Source organism: Tachyglossus aculeatus, chromosome 9 (assembly GCF_015852505.1).
Source record: "Tachyglossus aculeatus isolate mTacAcu1 chromosome 9, mTacAcu1.pri, whole genome shotgun sequence".
Classification (NCBI taxonomy): Eukaryota; Metazoa; Chordata; class Mammalia; order Monotremata; family Tachyglossidae; genus Tachyglossus; species Tachyglossus aculeatus.
In genome coordinates this window covers 61945728-61968453 of record NC_052074.1, presented here as the reverse complement: position 1 = coordinate 61968453, position 22726 = coordinate 61945728, and the positions used below count along the sequence as shown (strand labels likewise).

The 22726-nt window shown below is 46.7% G+C and overlaps 1 protein-coding gene across 1 annotated transcript in view; it reads right to left on the bottom strand.

Annotated features, from left to right (window-relative positions):
• Window positions 1–19090: 19090 nt before the first annotated feature.
• The window catches only part of DNAJC10 (DnaJ heat shock protein family (Hsp40) member C10), a 39633-nt gene continuing 35997 nt past the window's right edge, over window positions 19091–22726 (bottom strand). The window contains exons 21-23 of the mRNA XM_038751355.1: window positions 22017–22136; window positions 21339–21458; window positions 19091–19919 (exon numbers count right to left, since the gene is read on the bottom strand). Coding sequence (XP_038607283.1) covers window positions 19908–19919; window positions 21339–21458; window positions 22017–22136 — 252 coding nt within the window. The 3' untranslated portion in view covers window positions 19091–19907. The remainder of the gene's footprint in view (window positions 19920–21338; window positions 21459–22016; window positions 22137–22726) is intronic.

The following is a 22726-nucleotide window of genomic DNA, read 5'->3' as shown; positions in this document are numbered from 1 at the left end:
CCTTCTGTCTTCCTCCATCCCTTCCTCCCTTTTCTCTCCCTCCATCCGTCCCTCCATCTCTCACTCTCTCCCCCTTCCTCCTTCTCACTCTCTTCCTCCATCCCTCCCTCCCTTTTCTCTCCCTCCATCCGTCCCTCCATCTCTCAGCCCCTTCCTCCATCCTTTCCTCCCCTTTCCTTCCCTCCATCCATCTCTCAGCCCCTTCCTCCATCCTTTCCTCCCTTTTCCTTCCCTCCATCCATCTCTCTCTCCATCTCTCCCTCTTCTTCCATCCTTCCCTCCCTTTTCCCTCCCTCCATCCATCTCTCTCCCTCCATCTCTCCCTCCATCTCTCCCCCTTCTTCCATCCTTCCCTCCCTTTTCCCTCCCTCCATCCATCTCTCTCCCTCCATCTCTCTCCCTTTCATCCTTCCCTCCTCTTTCTCTTCCTCCATCCGTCCCTCCATCTCTCAGCCCCTTCCTCCATCCTTCCCTCCCTTTTCCCTCCCTCCATCCATCCCTCTCCCTCCATCTCTCTTCCTTCCTCCATCCTTCCCTCCTCTTTCTCTTCGTCCCTCCCTCCCTCCATCTCTCTCCCCCTTCATCCATCCATCCTTCCCTCCCTTTTCTCTCCCTCCATCTCTCCTCCCTCCCTCTTCCTCCTTCCCTCTTCTCTTTCTCTCCCCGCCTTCCTTCCCCAGTTCCTCTCTTTCCCTCCTTTCCTCATTCATTCATTCAGTTGCATTTATTGAGCGCTTACTGTGTGCAGAGCACTGTACTAAGCGCTTGGAAAGTACAATTCGGCAACAGATAGAGACAATCCCTACCCAATAACGGGCTCTCCTCTCCCCTTCTCTTTCCTCCCTCCTTCTCTCTCCCTGATACATATATTCAATCGCATTTACAGAGCGCTTACTTTGTGCAGAGCGCTGTGTGCTAAGCACTTGGGAGAGTGCCAGATGTCAATAAGCAGCCCCTCTCCCTACCCCTGACCAGCTCACTTCACTTCTCCCTCTTTCTCTCCCCTTCCCCATTCCCTCCCTTTCTTGCCTCTAACTCCCTCAGGGCAGCAGCCTGGCTTAGCGGCCAGAGCCCGGGCTTCGGAGTCGCAGGTCCTGGGTTCTAATCCTGACTCCGCCATCTGGCAGCTGTGTGACTCGGGGCAAGTCCCGTCCCATCTCTGGGCCTCAGTTCCCTCATCTGTCAACTGGGGATGAAGAGTGAGCCCCACGTGGGACCACCCGATGACCTTGCATCTACCCCAGCGCTTAGAACAGCGCTTGGCACATGGTAAGGGCTTAACGAATACCATCCTCCTCCTCCTCCTCCTCCTCCTCCCTCCCTCCTCTCTTTCTCTCCCCCATCCCTCCTTTCTTCCTCCTTCCCTCCCTCCTTCTCTCCCCAGCTGTTGTCCCCCAGACCTTCTAAGGTGGGCGAGCTTGGAGGGAGGACGATAGAGGAAAGGGTCAGCCCCTGGCCCTCTGCCCATGGGTGGCTGGGTGGGTAGGGACCGTCTCTATATGTTGCCAACTTGTCCTTCCCAAGCGCTTAGTCCAGTGCTCTGCACACAGTAAGCGCTCAATAAATACGATTGAATGAATGGAAGGAGAAGGGCTGAGGGGCGGCTGTGGGGCATCTCTCTCTCTCTCTGCCCGTGTCTGTCTCTCCCCCCCCCCCCCCCCCCCCCCCCGTGCCCCTGCCCATGCCTGTGGGTGGGCGTTGGGCGGGCCCGGGCGGAGCCGGAGGAGGAGAGGAGAGGGGAGGGGAGGGGAGGGGCCCTGGCCCCCCGCCCCCCATACGCTGGGCAAAACTGAAAAGGAGCCGCCGGCCGGGACCACAACTCATTGCTCAGCTCGCCCTGCCCTCTCTGCCCTCCTCTCTGCTCACCCCTCTTCCCTCCTCTCTGCCCACCTCTGCCCTCCTCTCTACTCACCTCTCTGCCCACCTCTCTGTCCTCCTCTCTGCCCTCCCCTCTGCCCACCTCTGTGTCCTCCTCTCTGCCCTCCCCTCTGTCCTCCTCTCTGCCCACCTCTGCCCTCCTCTCTACTCACCTCTCTGCCCACCTCTCTACTCACCTCTCTGCCCACCTCTGCCCTCCTCTCTACTCACCTCTCTGCCCACCTCTCTGTCCTCCCCTCTGCTCACCTCTCTGCCCACCTCTCTGCCCTCCCCTCTGCCCACCTCTCTGTCCTCCCCTCTGCTCACCTCTCTGCCCTCCTCTCTACTCACCTCTCTGCCCACCTCTGTCCTCCTCTCTGCCCACCTCTCTGCCCTCCACTCTACTCACCTCTCTGCCCACCTCTCTGTCCTCCTCTCTGCCCTCCTCTCTACTCACCTCTGTCCTCCTCTGTCCTCCTCTCTACTCACCTGTCCTACTCTCTGCCCACCTCTCTGCCCTCCCCTCTGCCCACCTCTCTGCCCTCCTCTCTGCTCACCTCTGCCCTCCTTGCTGTCCTCTCTGCCCACCTCTGTCCTCCTCTCTGTCCTCCCCTCTGCTCACCTCTCTGTCCTCCTCTCTGCCCTCCTCTCTGCCCACCTCTGCCCTCCTCTCTACTCACCTCTCTGCCCATCTCTCTGCCCACCTCTCTGCCCACCTCTCTGTCCTCCTCTCTGCCCTCCTCTCTACTCACCTCTCTGCCCACCTCCCTGTCCTCTCTGTCCACCTCTCTGCCCACCTCTCTGCCCACCTCTCTGTCCTCTCTGCCCTCCTCTCTGCCCCCCCCCCCTCTGCTCTGTGCCCAGCTCCGTGCCCAGCTCTGTGCCCGCCGTGCCTGCCCTATCTCGGGGCGGTCGGTAGCCGCCCACCTCCGTCGGGGGCTCCTGTGCCGGCTCCCCCCTCCTCAGCCCCCAACCCCCTTCTCCGTCCGTGCGTCTCCGTCCGACTAATAACACACTAATAACTACGTTAGAGAAGCGGCTTGGCTCCATCGCCCGTCCGCCGCTTGATCTCGGGCAAGTCACCGAGCAGGAACTCTTGGCCACTGATTTCAAATCTCTTCACTCTCCTTTTTCTTATATGTCAACCAAGAGCAATTGAATGCTGAGTACATCGCACGGTACCAAGCGTCTGGGAGAGGTCAGTGGACAGTCTCTGCCCTCAAAAAGCTTACAGTCTAGCGGGAGAGGCAGACACTAAAATAAATTAGAGGATCGCACCTGGAGAGTTTTCCATAGTCTATCAGTCTTGGCTAAGAGAGGGAGAGTCCAACAGAGGCCTACCCCTTCCATTCCTAGCTTGGGCAAGTCGAAGGCAAATCTGCTACAAGTCAAAACTCACCTGTGATGGGCGGCGGCGACCTGGGAGAGAGTGCGGAAGAAAGCAATGGTAAAACAATTCCAGATTTTTAACAAGAAAACTCTGAAGATACTCTACCGGAACGACTGCGGATGGAGATGGGTCCACGGCGTCGCTATGGGTCGGAGACGACTCGACAGCACAAGGGGGAAGCAACAGAATTCATTGACGTGTCAATATTCTCCAGTCCATATTCACAGCTCCTACGCTCACCTCAATCGCTCATGCGATGGGATTTACTGAGCACCTACAGTGTGCAAAGCACTGTGCAAGTGCTTACTGTCATTTTTCGACTGTGAGCCCACTGTTGGGGAGGGACTGTCTCTATATGTTGCCAATTTGTACTTCCCAAGCGCTTAGTACAGTGCTCTGCACATAGTAAGCGCTCAATAAATACGATTGATGATGATTCAGTATCAACTCTTCCGCCTCTGATTCCTCGCTTTTGCCCACCTGGCAATTCTCCTTCTTCAAATTTTCCAGACCATCATCATCTATCGGATTTATTGAGCGCTTACTGCGTGCAGAGCACTGTACTAAGCGCTTGGGAAGTCCAAGTTGGCACCATATAGAGACAGTCCCTACCCAATAGTGGGCTCACAGTCTAAAAGACAACTCTCCCCAGCATATCTCGCTCCTAGAGAACATGTTTTCTCTAGGAAACATATTCAGTCATTCAGTCGTATTTAATGAGTGCTTTCCTGTGGGCAGGGCACTGTACTAAGCGCTTGGGAGAGTACAATATAACAGTATAACAAACTCACTCCCTGCCCAAAGCGAGTTTGCAGTCAGGAGGGTGAGACAGACATTTATATAAATAAATTACATCATCATCATCATCATCAATCGTATTTATTGAGCGCTTACTGTGTGCAGAGCACTGTACTGGCGTGCTACTGAGCCCTCTGTGGCATCGGGAACAGTGTCTGACCCGATTATCTTTTATCTATTGGAGAAGCAGCGTGGCTCAGTGGCAAGAGCAGGGGCTTTGGAGTCAGAGGCCATGGGTTCAAATCCCAGCTCTGCCAACTGTCAGCCGTGGGACTTTGGGCAAGTCGCTTCACTTCTCTGGGCCTCAGTTCCCTCATCTGGAAAATGGGATGAAGACTGTGAGACAATCTGACCGCCTTGTAACCTCCCCAGCGCTTAGAACAGTGCTTTGCACATAGTAAGCGCTTAATAAATGCCATTATTATTATTATTATTATTCTAGCTCTTAGTACAGTGTTGGGCACCCGGAAAGTGCTTAATACCACAATTATCATCGCAACATCCATTTTAGCACTTCTGGCTATATCATCCTACGTACTATCTACTCATTCACTGATTCCCCTTTCTAATCTTTCCTTCATCTTCCGATCCCAGTGGTACCTTGATCGTTTCTCTTCTACTAATTATAAATAATTTCTATCTGTGCCTATCTACTCATTCATTGATTCCCCTTTCTAATCTTTCCTTCATCTTCCGACCCCAGTGGTACCTTGATCGTTTCTCTTCTACTAATTATAAATAATTTCTATCTGTGCCTATCTACTCATTCATTGATTCCCCTTTCTAATCTTTCCTTCATCTTCCGACCCCAGTGGTACCTTGATCGTTTCTCTTCTACTAATTATAAATAATTTCTATCTGTGCCTATCTACTCATTCATTGATTCCCCTTTCTAATCTTTCCTTAATCTTCCTATCCCAGTGGTACCTTGATCGTTTCTCTTCTACTAATTATAAATAATTTCTATCTGTGCCTATCTACTCATTCATTGATTCCACTTTCTAATCTTTCCTTCATCTTCCGATCCCAGTGGTACCTTGATCGTTTCTCTTCTACTAATTATAAATAATTTCTATCCGCGCATCTCTCCCACTTGCTTGTAAATTCCCCGAGGGCAGGGATGACCGAGGAGCATGGCCTAGTGGAAAGAGCAAAGGCTCAGGAATAAAAAGACTGGGTTCTAATCCTGATGCATCCGCTTGCCTGCCGTGTGTGTGTGACCTTGGGCAAGTCACCTCCTTTCTCTGCGTGTTTCCTTACCTGTAAAATAGGATTCGATACCTTTTTTTTCCCTCCCACTTAGGTTACAAGCCCCATGCGGTACAAGAGCTGTCTGATTGTCTTTTATCTACCCCAGTTCTTGACACCCAATAAGGCTTTAACAAAATACCGTAATCATCATCGAGCACTTAACATTGACGGCAAATTCTTAATATAAGACTGTAATACAGACTGTAATATCCCTTTAGACTGTAAACTCTGATTGTCTTTTATCTACCCCAGTTCTTGACACCCAATAAGGCTTTAACAAAATACCATAATCATCATCGAGCACTTAACATAGACGGCAAATTCTTAATATAAGACTGTAATACAGACTGTAATATCCCTTTAGACTGTAAACTCTGATTGTCTTTTATCTACCCCAGTTCTTGACACCCAATAAGGCTTTAACAAAATACCACAATCATCATCAAGCACTTAACATAGACGGCAAATTCTTAATATAAGACTGTAATACAGACTGTAATATCCCTTTAGACTGTAAACTCTGATTGTCTTTTATCTACCCCAGTTCTTGACACCCAATAAGGCTTTAACAAAATACCACAATCATCAAGGACTTAACATAGACGGCAAATTCTTAATATAAGACTGTAATACAGACTGTAATATCCCTTTAGACTGTAAACTCTGATTGTCTTTTATCTACCCCAGTTCTTGACACCCAATAAGGCTTTAACAAAATACCACAATCATCATCAAGCACTTAACATAGACGGCAAATTCTTAATATAAGACTGTAATACAGACTGTAATATCCCTTTAGACTGTAAACTCTGATTGTCTTTTATCTACCCCAGTTCTTGACACCCAATAAGGCTTTAACAAAATACCATAATCATCATCGAGCACTTAACATTGAGGCAAATTCTTAATATAAGACTGTAATACAGACTGTAATATCCCTTTAGACTGTAAACTCTGATTGTCGTTTATCTACCCCAGTTCTTGACACCCAATAAGGCTTTAACAAAATACCACAATCATCATCGAGCACTTAACATAGACGGCAAATTCTTAATATAAGACTGTAATACAGACTGTAATAGTCCTCTAGACTGTAAACTCACTGTGGGCAGGGAATGTGTCTGTTTATTGTTACACCGTACACTCATTCATTCATTCAATCGTATTGATTGAGCGCTTACTGTGCGCAGAGCACTGTACTGAGCGCTTGGGAAGTACAAGTCCGCAACCAGCACTCTCCCCAGTGCTCTGCACACAGTAACCACTCAATAAATGGAGTAAAGTGATCAGCACCTGGTAAGGACCTATAGATACTAGCGATTCACCTGATATTGACCAATTAAAAAAAAAATCACTCATAGCATCGGAATATCTCTCTTTCCAGCGCTTAGAACAGTGCTTTGCACATAGTAAGCACTTAATAAAAGCCTTTATCACTATTATTTCCCCCTTTTAGACTGTGAGCCCAATGTTGGGTAGGGACCGTCTCTATATGTTGCCAATTTGTACTTCCCAAGCGCTTAGTACAGCGCTCTGCACATAGTAAGCGCTCAATAAATACGATTGACGATATTATTTCCAGCAGTCAGCAATGATAAGACAGCAACTTCGATTCTGGTTGGTCTGGCGGCTTTACCGCTCCTCTGGGGTTGAAGGCCCTCGCGGACAATTGATGCTGTAGGGTGAAGCGCTTAGTACAGTGCTCTGCACACAGCAAGCGCTCAATAAATATGGTTGAATGAATGAATGAAAGAAAAGGCTCTTATTGAGCTCCGCCGGTCCCGTACCGCACCCATTTTCAGAGAGCCACCCATCATCATCATCCTCCATCGTATTTATTGAGCGCTTACTGTGTGCAGAGCACTGTACTAAGCGCTTGGGAAGGACAAATTCATTCACCCAGTGGGGGAGCGTAGTGAAAGCTATGGTATTTGTTAAGCGCTAACTATGCGTCGGGTACTGTACAAAGCGCAATCGGGTTGGACACGGTCCCTGCCCCACGTGGGGCTCAGTCGCAATCCCTGTTATAGATGAGGAACCGAGGCACAGAGCAGCGCTGTGAGTTGCCCCAGCAGACGAGTGGCGGGGGCAGGATTAGAACCCGTGACCTCCTGACCCCCGAGGGTAGCTTGAGTCACGTGGCTCGTCATGGTCCGGGACCGTGCCACTTTATAACAACAACGGTAATGATGGTATTTGCTAAGCGCTTACCTTATAACAACAACAGTAATGATGGTATTTGCTAAGCGCTTCCCTTATAACAACAACAGTAATGATGGTATTTGCTAAGCGCTTCCCTTATAACAACAACAGTAATGATGGTATTTGCTAAGCGCTTCCCTTATAACAACAACAGTAATGATGGTATTTGCTAAGCGCTTACCTCGTGCCCAGCCCTGGGGCGGATAAAAGGTAATCAGGTTGTTCCATGTGGGGCTCAGGGTCTTAATCCCCATTTTACAGCGTGGCTCGGGGGAAAGAGCACGGGCTTTGGAGTCCGGGGTCACGGGTTCGAATCCCCACTCTGCCAATTGTCAGCTGTGTGACTTTGGGCAAGTCGCTTGACTTCTCTGGGCCTCAGTCCCCTCGTCTGTAAAAGGGGGGTGAAGACTGTGAGCCCTCCATGGGACAACCTGATCTCCTTGCGACCTCCCCAGTGCTTTGCACGTAGTAAGCGCTTAATAAATGCCGTCATTATTATTACAGATGAGGTAACTGAGGCACAGAGAAGCTAAGTGACTTTCTGTTGTATTATACTCTCCCTAAGTGCTTAGTACAGTGCTGTGCACACAGTAAACACTCACTAAATATGACTGGCGGAATGACCCCTCCCCAAGGGTAAGCTCCACCCGGTACTCAGTCACACATACTGGTCTCAGGCTGAAACCTGAACCCTAATAATAATAATGATGGTATTTATTAAGCGCTTACCATGTGCCAAGCACTGTTCTAAGCGCTGGGGGGGGGGGGGGGATACAAGGTGATCAGGTTGTCCCACGGGGGGCTCCCAGTCTTCATCCCCATTTGACAGATGAGGGAACTGAGGCCCAGAGAAGTGAAGTCACCCAGCTGACAAGCGGCGGAGCCGGGATTTGAACCCATGACCTCTGACTCCAAAGCCCGGGGTCTTTTCCACTGAGCCAACCAATGGTATTTACTGGGCGCTTACTGTGCGCAGAGCACTGTTCTAAGCGCCCGGGAGAGTGCAATATAACAAAGTTAGCCCCCCCCTAACAGTGCGGATCTCCTTTTAAAAGCTCCTTGTGGGCAGGGATGGTGTCTATCAGCTCTACTGCATTGTACTTTCCCAAGAACTTATAATAATGATGGCATTTATTAAGCACTTACGATCAATCAATCGTATTTATTGAGCGCTTACTGTGTGCAGAGCACTGTACTAAGCGCTTGGGAAGTACAAATCGGCAACACATAGAGACAGTCCCTACCCAACAGCGGGCTCACAGCCTAGAAGGACTAACGATGTGCCAAGCACTGTTCTAAGTGCTGGGGGACACACAAGGTAATCAGGTTGTTCCCCATGGGGCTCCCAGTCTTCATCCCCATTTTCCAGATGAGGGAACTGAGGCCCAGAGAAGTTAAGTGACTTGCCCAAAGTCACCCAGCTGACAATTGGCGGAGCCGGGATTTGAACCCCTGACCTCTGACTCCAAAGCCCGGGCTCTGTCCACTGAGCCACGCTGCTCCCCTAGTACAGTGTTCTGTGCACAGTAAGCGTTCAGTAAATAGCCCTGATTGTTTTGGGCAGATCCTGGTTGAGGGGGCGAGGGAAGGAAAAGCGAGACCACCCTCAGCCCCAAACCCCGGAATAATAAGGAAAAAGCGGGGTGAAGTAGCAGCAGGGCGGGGAATATCCTATTTTTCATTAATTTATTCATTTAATAATAATAATAATAATGGCATTTATTAAGCGCTTACTATGTGCAAAGCACTGTTCTAAGCGCTGGGGAGGTTACAAGGTAATCAGGTTGTCCCATGGGGACAAGCATTCAGTAAATAGCACTGATTGTTTTGGGCAGATCCTAGTTGAGGGGGTGAGGGAAGGAAAAGCGAGACCACCCTCAGCCCCAAACCCCGGAATAATAAGGAAAAAGCAGGGTGAAGTAGCAGCAGGGTGGGGAATATCTTATTTTCCTGAGTTCGTTCATTCATTAATTTATTCATTTGGACATTTAAGTGCTTAATAAATATGATTGAATGAATGAATCAATACGAACACTCATATTTATTTAGTGCTGAAAGTGTGGCTCAATGGAAAGAGCCCAGGCTTTGGAGCCAGAGGTCATGGGTTCAAATCCCAGCTCTGCCAACTGTCAGCTGTGTGACTTTGGGCAAGTCACTTCACTTCTCTGTGCCTCAGTTACCTCATCTGGAAAATGGGGATTAAGACTGTGAGCCCCCCATGGGACAACCTGATCACCCTGTAAACTCCCCAGCGCTTAGAGCAGTGCTTTGCACATAGTAAGCGCTTAAATAAATGCCATTATTATTATTATTATTACAAGCAGTGCGGCTCAGTGGATGGATCGCGGGCCTGGGAGTTAAAAGGACCTGGGCTCTAATCCCGGCTCAGCCACAGGTCCGCTTGGGTGACCTTGGGCGAGTCACTTCACTTCTGTGTGCCTCAGTGCCCTCATCTGGAAAATGGGGATTGAGACTGTGAGCCCACTGTTGGGTAGGGACTGTCTCTCTATGTTGCCAACTTGTACTTCCCAAGCGCTTAGTACAGTGCTCTGCACACAGTAAGCGCTCAATAAATATGGTTGATTGATTTTATTTTGTCAGTATATTTGGTTTTGTTCTCCGTCTCCCCCTTTTAGACTGTGAGCCCACTGTTGGGTAGGGACCGTCTCTCTATGTTGCCAACTTGTACTTCCCAAGCGCTCTGCACACAGTAAGCGCTCAATAAATACGGTTGATTGATTGATTGATTTTATTTTGTCAGTATGTTTGGTTTTGTTCTCCGTCTCCCCCTTTTAGACTGTGAGCCCACTGGTGGGTAGGGACCGTCTCTCTATGTTGCCAACTTGTACTTCCCAAGCGCTTAGTACAGTGCTCTGCACCAAGCGCTCAACAAATACGATTGATTGACAGGGGCTGTGTCCAACCCACTTACCTTGTTACTATGCCAGAGCTTGGAATCAATCAATCAATCAATCAATCGTATTTATTGAGCGCTTACTATGCTGGAACAGTGCTGGCCCCGTGGTAAGTGCTTAACAAATACCACAATTATTAAGTTTAGGCCCAGGCTCTGGCACAGGTCACTGTCTCAAAATTACTGACTCCACTGGCCTGGTGAGTTTTTTGAGGACCGAAAATTAAGATTTGAGCAATATTATTGAACTAAGTCCTACGGCAAGCGGTTCTCTAAGTGTCCAGCTTACGATCAAGAAAGAATAAAGAAGCCAAACTGCAGAATGACTTCGAGGTTTTACCTTGAGTTCCGCTGGCGAGCGAAGAGGAGCAGCGACGTTTCCTTTAAGGCACAGAAGCTACGGCGTACGGCACTTCATATTTCATTTTCCTCCTATTTGTACTTAAGGTAAAACGAACCACGCAGTGGCATTAAGGCCTTTTATCCCGGCAATTTCTGCATTAGGAAACACGTAATTCTCTTTTCTAAATATACAACCGCGTAAGTGGATCTGTGTGAAAAGCCCACTTGGGGGCTGTTATGTACACATCCATAATTTATTATATTAATATCCACCTCCTTCTCCAGATTGTGAGCGTCTTGTAGGCAGAGAACACGTCTACCAACGCTGTTATTTTGTACTCTCCCAAGCATGCACTTAGTAATAATAATAATAATAATAATAATAATAATAATAATGATGTTGGTATTTGTTAAGCGCTTACTATGTGCAAAGCACTGTTCTAAGCGCTGGGGTAGGTACAAGGTGATCAGGTTGTCCCACGGGGGGCTCACAGTCTTCATCCCCATTTTACAGATGAGGGCACTGAGGCCCGGAGAAGTGAAGTGACTTGCCCAACGTCACCCAGCTGACAAGCGGCGGAGCCGGAATTCGAACCCACCACCTCTGACTCCAAAGCCCGGGCTCTTTCCACTGAGCCACGCTGCTTCCCCTAGTACAGTGCTCTGCACACAAAAGAGCTCAGGGGACCGGGGTTCTGATCCCAGCTTGGCCACTTCTCTGTTGGGTGACCTTGGGCAAGCCTTGGCACAGTGCTCTGCACACAGTAAGCGCTCAATAAATACGACTGAATGAACGAATGAAGTTACTTCATTTCTCTGGGCCTCAGTTCCCTCATCTGTACAGTGGGTATTCCAACTGTGAGCCCCACGTGTCCAGCTTGACTACCGTGCATCTATCCCAGAGCTTGGAACAGGGGTTGGGATGCAAAAAGCACTTAACAAATACCACAATTATCATCGTTATAATTAATAAATACGATCGATTGGGAGTTAATCGCTTTTGGAAGTTTTATACTATCTCTCTGATGCAATGTAGATACCCCTCCCTGCACTAAAGCAGTAATTTACTCAGCGGTCCAAGGTATATATGATGATGATTATTATTTTATTTTGTTAACATGTTTTGTTCTCTGTCTCCCCCTTCTCGACTGTGAGCCCACTGTTGGGTAGGGACCGTCTCTAGATGTTGCCAACTTGGACTTCCCAAGCGCTTAGTACAGTGCTCTGCACACAGTAAGCGCTCAATAAATACGATTGAGTGAATGAATGATGATGGCATTTATTAAGCGCTTACTATGTGCAAAGCACTGTTCTAAGCACCGGGGAGGTTACAAGGTGATCAGGTTGTCCCACGGGGGGCTCACGGTCTTAACCCCCATTTTACAGATGAGGTAGCTGAGGCACAGAGAAGTGAAGTGACTTGCCCAAAGTCACCCAGCGGACAATTGGCGGAGCCGGGATTTGAATCCATGACCTCTGACTCCAAAGCCCACTGAGCCACACTGCTTCTGTACCTCTTAAAAATTTACTCCCAAATGTCAATTTATAAATGTTGAAACGGTAGATGGGAATTGGGAATTAGGCTTTGGAGTATAAATGATGGGAATTTTGTCAGCTTTTTACCTTCAGAATCATCCATGGATCAACTGTATTTATTGAGTGCTTACTATATGCAGGGCACCGTACTAAACGCTTGGGAGAGTACAGTACAACAGAGTTGGTAGACTGTCTCTATATGTTGCCAACTTGTACTTCCCAAGCGCTTAGTACAGTGCTCTGCACACAGTAAGCGCTCAATAAATACAATTGATTGATTGATTGATTGATTCCCTACAATCAATCGATTGATTGTACAATCAAGCTCACAAGCCCTACAAGCTCACAATCTATATTTCTTTTATTACAGCGGATGGCTAAGTTCGGACTTTCTCATTTCCGTTATTTGAATTGGCCGTGCTGTTTAAAAAAAAGTAATAAAACTGGATGTAAATCCTCATTTAATAAGAAGTTAAATCTCGACCAAGTCAGAGCCCCGGGGGACGAGTTTGGAGCCACTAGCCTCAAAGCCGCGGGGCCCATCTAGCCAAATCCCTGATTTGCAGGCCGGCACGTGCTGCCCAACTCTGTGAATGCATCGGAAGCAACATGGTCATTATCTTTGAATTCATCGCGTTAATTTATAGGAATAAGTAATCCAACTAGAGGGGAATCTTCGTTTAAGAAGTTAAAAATCCGATACAGCTTCCAACAACTCCTCTGGAGGCTCACTGAAAGATCGTTCTTGTCGATGCTGTAAGCTCTATATTGCCTAAGGGATGCCACAGTAAGCTTGAAGAGCAGCGTGGCTCAGTGGAAAGAGCCCGGGATTTGGAGTCAGAGGTCATGGGTTCAAATCCCGGCTCTGCCAACTGTCAGCTGGGTGACTTTGGGCAAGTCACTTCTCTGGGCCTCAGTTCCCTCATCTGTGAAATGGGGATTAAGGCTGTAAACCCCCCGTGGGACAACCTGATCACCTTGTAACGCCCCAGCGCTTAGAACAGTGCTTTGCACATAGTAAGCGCTTAATAAATGCCATCATTATTATTATTATTATCCCGGCTCTGCCAACTGTCAGCTGGGTGACTTTGGGCAAGTCACTTCACTTCTCTGGGCCTCAGTTCCCTCAGCTGTGAAATGGGGATGAAGGCTGTGAGCCCCCCGTGGGACAACTTGATCACCTTGTAACCCCCCAGAGCTTAGAACAGTGCTTTGCACATAGTAAGCGCTTAATAAATGCCATCCTTATTATTATTATTATTATCCCGGCTCTGCCAACTGTCAGCTGGGTGACTTTGGGGCAAGTCACTTCACTTCTCTGGGCCTCAGTTCCCTCATCTGTGAAATGGGGATGAAGACTGTGAGCCCCCCGTGGGAAAACCTGATCACCTTGTAACCTCCCCAGCGCTTAGAACAGTGCTTTGCACATAGTAAGCGCTTAATAAATGCCATCATTATTATTATTATTATTATCCCGGCTCTGCCAACTGTCAGCTGGGTGACTTGGGGCAAGTCACTTCATTTCTCTGGGCCTCAGTTCCCTCAGCTGTGAAATGGGGATGAAGGCTGTGAGCCCCCCGTGGTACAACTTGATCACCTTGTAACCCCCCAGAGCTTAGAACAGTGCTTTGCACATAGTAAGCGCTTAATAAATGCCATCCTTATTATTATTATTATTATCCCGGCTCTGCCAACTGTCAGCTGGGTGACTTGGGGCAAGTCACTTCACTTCTCTGGGCCTCAGTTCCCTCATCTGTAAAATGGGGATGAAGACTGTGAGCCCCCCGTGGGAAAACCTGATCACCTTGTAACCTCCCCAGCGCTTAGACCAGTGCTTTGCACATAGTAAGCGCTTAATAAATGCCATCATTATTCTTATTATCCCGGCTCTGCCAACTGTCAGCTGGGTGACTTTGGACAAGTCACTTCACTTCTCCGGGCCTCAGTTCCCTCAGCTGTAAAATGGAGATTAAGACTGTGAGCCCCCCATGGGACAACCTTGTAACCTCCCCAGTGCTTAGAACGGTGCTTTGCACATAGTAAGCGCTTAATAAATGCCATTATTATTATTATTATTGAGGAAATGCTGAGGGGGGCTTGGGGGCCGGGCATTCCTGACAGCATAGAGTCACCTGGGGCAGTGCTCGGGGCCGATGAGGGGGCAGATTTGCGTCTACTGAAGTGGGAGTAAATTTGGGGGCCTTTCCCTACAACTGGACACCATAATTATTGGCCACATAATTGACGGGGGGCACAGCCCCCCCACCTCACCTAGCTAGCCAAAGTCTCACCAAAGTTGGCCTACAGAGCCTTCCCTAAACGCCCCTTTCCTCATCTCCCTCTCCCTTCTGCGTCGCCCCGACTTTGCTCCCTTAATCCGTCCCCTCTCCCGGCCCTACAACAGTTATGTACAGATCTGTCATTTGTTTCCATTCACATCTGCCTCCCCCTCTAGACTGTAAGCTCGCTGTGGGCAGGGAACGTGTCTGTCTTTACGTTGTGCTCTCCGAAGCGCTTAGTTCGGTGCTCTGCACACAGTAAGCGCCCAATAATACAATTGAACGAGTGAATGAACAGGGTATAATTGTGTCCAGAGCAGAGTCCTCTAGACTGTAAGCCCACTGTTGGGCAGCGACTGTCTCTATATGCTGCCAAGTTGCACTTCCCAAGCGCTTAGTACAGTGCTCTGCACACAGTAAGCGCTCAATAAATACGATTGATGATGTAAGCTTGTTGTGGGCATGGAATGTGTCTGTTTATTGCTCTATTGTAGTCTCCTAAGCACTTAGTACAGTGCTCTGCACGCAGTAAGCGCTCAATAAATAATAATAATAATGATGGCATTTGTTAAGCGCTTACTATGTGCAAAGCACTGTTCTAAGCGCTGGGGGGATATAACATGATCAGGTTGTCCCACGTGGGGCTCACAGTCAAGCGCTTACTATGTGCAAAGCACTGTTCTAAGCGCTGGGGGGGATACAAGGTGATTAAGTTGCCCCACGTGGGGCTCACAGTCTTAATCCCCATTTTACAGATGAGGTAACTGAGGCTCAGAGAAGTTAAGTGACTTGCCCAAGGTCACACAACAGACGTGGTGGAGCCGGGATTCGAACCCATGACCTCCGACTCCAAAGCCCGTGCTCTTTCCACTGAGCCACGCTGCTTCTCTAAATGCCACCGACTGACTTAACAGAAAGGCTCCAACTTATAAGCAGGAACAGAGAAGAGTGGGAAGTGAATCCAGTGTATAAGAAATCTGTCAAAAATACAAAAGGGATCATTTATACCACAACTATTTCTTCATTTTATTGTCTCAAGATCACACGGCTTCAGAGTCGAAGCAACCGGAGAAACTAAACACTTCTGGGAGCCGAGGAAAAGCTTTCACCTGGCCCAAATCCTCCGAAACAGGTCCACCTAGCCACGGTCTCTATCTATCTTTTCAGTTTCAGATTCACCCAACGTGATCAAACCGCCTCCGGCAATGGACCGAAGCTTTTTTCCCTTTATTCCGGACCACAGTGAAATTGAGTTTGTGGGAGCAGCTAAGACAAAGGAATTGCAGACGGACGTGCTGTTTCATTACCAGGGTGGGCCTCTCCTGACTACTAGAATCAGGAGATTTTTCTACGCTTCCGCAAGAATGAACCTTCCCATTTTCCAGCTCCCACTTTTGAATAAAAACCAGGGACAACTTCCAGACTGTAAACACCTTGAGGACAGGGGACGTGTCTACTGACTCTGTGACACTGTGCTCTCCCAAGCTCTTAGTACAGTGCCATGCTCACTGTAAGTGCTCAATAAGCACCACCGATTGACAACACTGCTGGTGATTGTATCCCCCTCATCCAATTTGTACTTCCCAAGCGCTTAGTACAGTGCTCTGCACACAGTAAGCGCTCAATAAATACGATTGATGATGATTTATTACTCATTTATTTATTTTACTTGTACATATCTATCCTATTTATTTTATTTTGTTAGTATGTTTGGTTTTGTTCCCTGTCTCCCCCTTTTAGACTGTGAGCCCACTGTTGGGTAGGGACTGTCTCTAGATGTTGCCAATTTGTACTTCCCAAGCGCTTAGTACAGTGCTCTGCGCACAGTAAGCGCTCAATAAATACGATTGATGATGATGATGACATTACTCATTTATTTATTTTACTTGTACATATCTATCCTATTTATTTTATTTTGTTAGTATGTTTGGTTTTGTTCCCTGTCTCCCCCTTTTAGACTGTGAGCCCACTGTTGGGTAGGGACTGTCTCTAGATGTTGCCAATTTGTACTTCCCAAGCGCTTAGTACAGTGCTCTGCGCACAGTAAGCGCTCAATAAATACGATTGATGATGATGATGACTTATTACTCATTTATTTATTTTACTTGTACATATCTATCCTATTTCTTTTATTTTGTTAGTACGTTTGGTTTTGTTCCCTGTCTCCCCCTTTTAGACTGTGAGCCCACTGCTGGGTAGGGACTGTCTCTAGATGTTGCCAATTTGTACTTCCCAAGCGCTTAGTACAGTGCTCTGCACACATATAAATACGACTGATGATGATGATGATTCCTGAAGTGGAAGGGAGATACTGACTTCTGTAGACAATTTGGCTGTGGCTTTACCTATACATCAGGCAAATCAGTGAAACCTAAACATATTTTTGGCATTCATTCTTTTGAGATATCTTACTTTTCCTGCAGTCTGACAAAAAAAGTCCCCCACCAAAGAGCACAGAGAAAATGAATTATCTTTCAGAAAGACACTCAAAGTCTCACTGGGGGGGTGGGGGTGCCTTTGATTTTCTATTAATCCACCAAATTCCAACCACAGCAGTAATGTCTCTGGGAAATTCAACCACTCATATCTGACTAATTGGGCCCTCCAAAGGTCTAGTATATGAACCCTAGAAGTTAGAAAGGTTGTATCAAAAGGCAATAATGAAAAGTCAAAGCTTCTGCTTAGGGCAGTTCTAAAATGACCCACTATGAATCCACCTATTGAAGCTTTTTTGTGCTAAATCAAGGATTGCCTTAACGAGAAGAGTTACAGGCTTAAGTGGGGAAAGTGAAATTGATGGAAAAAGGCTAGATCCGGGGAAGCGGCATGGCCTAGTTGGCAAGAGCCCGGCCTTGGGAATCAGAAGGACCTGTGTTCTTCATCCCGACTCTGCCTGCTGGGTGACCTTGGGCAAATCACTTAACTTTTCTGTGCCTCAGTTACCTCATCTGCAAAATGGGGATTGAGACTGTGAGCCCCATGCAGGACAGGGACTGTAGCCAACCTGATTACCTTGTATCTACCCCAGTGCTTAGAACGGTGCTTGGCACTTAAGCGCTTAACAAATGCCGTAATAATAATTCTTATTAGCACTATTATTCTTCTTCACTCAGTTCTGCCAGGAGGTATGTTTTCTTTGGTGCTTCCAACTGATCGTGATGGGAGAATTAGGAAATACTCCCGTCTGACAACTGCAGAGGTCTAGATGCAGCGGGAATAGAGGGAGGAAAGAAATGACTGTGAGCAGTTTGCAGAAGGAGGGGAGGATGATAAGGCAAATTTCCCTTACGGAGAATTCTGCAAGAATGTGATCCCTGAACTTTGGAATTGGGTGAGCCATTTCATTTTCAATACTTTATTATGGAAAAAAATGCTCTCTTTGTGTCTATAACAAGCTACTGGATAAGACCTTAGTATGGAAAGCTTTAAATAATTAAAAAAAAGTTGATATATAGGGATTGTGCCTGTCAACTCTCTCATTTTGTACTTTCCCAAGCACTTCCATTCATTCAATTGCGCTTACTGTGTGAAGAGCACTGTAATAAGCACTTGGAAAATACAATTCGGCAACAGATAGAGACGCGGTCCCTACCCAACAACGGGCTTGGTACAAATTCAATAGCAGTGACTCCTTTAGATTAAAGTGGGGGATAGGGAAGTCCAGCATGAATTCATGAAAAATCTCAACTCTGAAATAATCTCAAATAAAGCTTCTGCGGGTGTATGTTTCATCTTGTCCTTTAGATCTGTGAAGAGCAACCTGGATTGACTGAAATGCTCTGCGCCTCTGCTTCTTACTCTCCTTCATCCTGAAATTTCCACTCTCTCTAAATACTCCCAGTTTTCTTAAAAAGCTGGGGTTACCTCTATGGAAAAGCCCACGTCCAGGAAAACCCGTGAGGTGAATTTACCCATTTGCTGCTGTTTCTTGCAATGCAACACAAACAAGGTTGTGTTGTAAGAAGAACGCTCCCTAACTCCCTTAAGGTGTTCTAGCCAAAAGAGAGTGTGAAAGACACGCATTTTGGGAGGTGTGAGTCTCTACTGTTGGCTAAAGTCAATTTTTAACCACAGTGTGCTGCTAAAAGCTTCCTACTTTAGACCAAAACATGGCTTTCTTCGGTGGCAGTAGAAGATAAAGGAAAAAACCAGGGCTACGTATTGTGTCACCATTTTCAGGAATTCTAGATTTTGGAGGGTTTAATTTAACACGGTTTTTACTCTGTGTAAGTAGTGCGATACTGCACGATGCCATAAAAGCTATTTTTGCATGAACTGCGCACAGCTCTCGAAATATGTTCATTTTAAAAAATGAAGTGGGTTCAAGAAGTCACGTAATTCAACAGTTCCAGCTCCTCTCCCTTCGCATATATAAAAATAACCTAAAACTACTGATAGTAGAGGTATTACTAGTCTGAAAAATTCTGGCAGTAAATAGCCCAATGACAGGTAATTGACTCCAATAACTGCACGAGCTACTGTAAAACCGAAATGGACAATACAGTTTGCACATAGCGTAGGAATTGTTCAAAATTAAAAATTTAATTCCAAAAAGTGATGAAAAGAAGAATGCCCCAAATTCAAGTCTATAGTTCACAATAAAATATATATATATATATAAACCCAACAAACTGCTGAAGTCTTGTGCTTTTGGGCTGCAAGTATCCTTTAAATAAATATCCCAATCCTTTTGGGTAAGGTTTTGAATTTTAATTTGGAATTTTAGACTAATCCCTGTATTAAAAAAAAAAAGAAATTGAAGAAAAACTCAATGTTTAGTGGCTACATCTGTTCTCTTTTGAGTGGGTCTGCTACCGTAGAGAACTACGTTTTCCACGGGGAAACATTAAAACAAATTCTTCTGGCTCTGTAAGGGGGAGATGGAAGGATTACAGCATCTTTGCACTTTAGAGAGATAAATCAAGCAGCATGAAAGCCAGAGCCTGGCTATCTACATTTTCCGCCACACAGAGCCTGTAGTTTTCTCATGGAGTATGTGGTTGAAGAATAAAGTTCAGTAAAACAGAGAGTGGTTGAAAACCAAACGGCCTCACCTCACACCAGCCCTAAACCTGGGGTTGGGAGATTTAAAACCTCTTGTCCGTCCGGTGACCCGCTGAGTCCGTTTTCCATGGGTCTGTGGTCCGCCCGCCGTGGAAACAGAGCCTGTCCACGCCAAAAGATGAGGAGGAGGCGGCCAGCGTGAACACGAGTCCAAAATAATCTTCATTTTTTTTTTCCTAGTATGACTGCATTGGCATTCTACGTCGATTCAAAACACTGCCTTCTGAGGTCACAGCTTCGGTTTCCTTTGGATTTTCTCCATCTTCGATAGTGCCTAAAGTTCATCCTGTGGGACAAAGTTACACGGTAAACTGACATTTTTCCCCTTCGAGCGCACGATTCAGGTTTTGTTTCTGATCTCCCTTCTTCACAGGTCGCGCATCCATGGGGCTCCTGCAACCTTTTATGCTCACCTGGCAACGACAATGCCTCCCTTTGCAAATTCATTCCTGTACTTCCTACTGGTTTGCATCTGAAATGATCTGCTTTCCTACAAGGTCAACTATTTAACAATAGATTTTGGAAGAATAAAAGGAGGAGGCGGTAGATTTTGTACCGCCATGAGCACTCACGATCATTTATTATTTTGAATAATTGATTTTGTATACCATTTTCGCTTCTCTTCCCTAATTTTCTCCTCAAAACAGCCCGCTGGGGATTATAATCACATTTTACAGCTGAGGAAAGAGACCCAGAGAAGTTAAGTGACAAAAAGGAGGTAAATTTGTTGACCAGTGGCCCTCAGCTGGACCTAAAATCCTGGTCTCCTGACAATATCGTTTTGTTTTGTTGTCAGTTTCCCCCTTCTGGACTGTGAGCCGTTGTTGGGTAGGGACCGTCTCTATATGTTACCGCCTTGTACTCCCCAAGCGCTTAGTACAGTGCTCTGCACACCGTAAGCGCTCAATAAATATGACTGGCTGAATGAATGAATGAAATCATCTCCCTCCACTGGCCCACCCTGCCTAGAAGCAGCGTGGCTCAGTGGAAAGAGCCCGGGCTTTGGAGTCAGAGGTCATGGGTTCAAATCCCGGCTCCACCAATTGCCAGCTGTGTGACTTGGGCAAGTCACTTCACTTCTCTGGGCCTCAGTTCCCTCATCTGTAAAATGGGGATTAAGTCTGTGAGCCCCACGTGGGACAACCTAATCACCTTGTTTCCCCTCAGCGCTTAGAACAGTGCTTTGCACATAGTAAGCGCTTAAGAAATGCCATCATCATCATATACCCTCAATATTTATCCCCACAGTAGAACAAAACCAAACTGGCCCACGGCAACTATCTTTAGTCTGTATAGCGAAACAAGAGATATGCTCTGGATGAGATGATTTCATTTAAGTCTTCTAAATGATCTCATAAACAGTGTTAATAATGATAATAATAAAAAATAACTGCAGTATTTGCCAAGCACCGTACTAAGAGCTGGGCTGGATGGAAGATAATTAGGTCCCACGGGGGACTCACAGTCTCAAGAGGAGGGAGGGCAGGTACTGACCGAATCCCCGTTTTGCAGGTGATGGAACTGGGGTACACAGAAGTGAAGTGACTTGCCCCAGGTCACACGGCAGGTCAGTGGTAGGTGCGGGATTAGAACCCAGCTCCTGACTCCCAAGCCCGTGCTCTTCCCACTAGGCCACACTGTTGTGTCACCTGGATGGCAACATTCCCCCAAAACACACAAGAGGGAAAGTATCGACATTTCTTACCTTGTTTCTAGAGGACTTTTTCTTCTTTCCTTTACTTTGTAACGCTTCTAACTTCACCGTCAGGAGATCAGCTATGTCTTTTGCATCTCTACTGTCTATGGGCTCACCATGGGCACTTTTCTAAAATCAGAATATTACGGGATTCATGGTCAAAACCATCTCAAGGAGCAATAATTCTTGCATCTAGCTCGCAGAAGATACAAACTGCCAGGCACAGTTCAGCAGGGAGCTGTTTAAGGGTTTTTGGAGCCAAGTTCTCGGTGAAGGCACAGTGAATAGAGTTGCTGCTGCTGGATAATTTTCCCTTTATTCAACATCATTAGATTTGGTATTTACAATGTTAGAATTAAAATTTCCCTAACTTTACTACCACGTTATTTTTCTTGTTCATATCACTGTTCCCCAACACCTTCAACAAACTGCACTCAGCAAAAGAAATGACACAGAGCAATAGGCCTTCCACCCTTAATGTTACACTCCGCTAATGAGACAGGACAAGTAATAAGTATGATGGTCCGTGACTTAAAAATGTAACGTTTCAAGAATCTCTTTTTTGGCTTTAGTTTTTCCAATGGAGAGGCAGGCAGGGGAGACTGGAGCTGAACCTTCAAACAGAAGAAGAGGCATTTTCCTCTATATTGGGGTTGGGCGTAGTTGAAAAGCTGCAGGTCGACTTACCTTTTCTCCTTGGTAGGGATAAAATTTAACAGTAGGATAGGCTCTGACACCTGCATTTTGACACGTGTTACCATGAGCCTGACAGTCCACTTTTCCAGCTTTCACTTTTCCTTTAACAGTCTAAAAAGAAGGGAAAACATATTAATTGCCCCCCTTCTTGTCTTCTCTGTCTGGATAAGGTTTAGATGCTTAATTGAATTTCCAACCTTGGCATTAGAGGAGGGAAGGCCCCCATTTGGGTTTTTTTTTTGCCTCTTTGGCTTCTTTTTTTTAACACAAGCAAGATGGCTTAGAAAGCAAGTGGAAAGAACTCAGGATTGGAAGCCAGGAGATCGGGGTTCTAGTCCCAACTCTGGATACCCCTGGCCTGCTGGGTGACCTTGGGCAGGTCCCTTTCCCTCTCTGGGGTTCCGTTTCCTCACCTGTAAAATGGGGATAAGATAGATCGTGAAACCCATGTGGGACAGAGTCGGTATCCAGTCTGATCACTCTGCATTTACCATATTTACCTCGGCATTAGTAAACGTGCAGTAAATAAATGCCATCATTACCACCAAGAGCTCTCCCTTTACTTCTGGATTACTCACAACTTGACTGCGTTACACAGCAGCCACAGTGATAAAGCGTTCAATGCTGGATAAAGCTGTTTTGAAATGGAATTACGACAATGAAGGCATTTACATTTTTTTCATGGTGTTTTTTAACGTGCT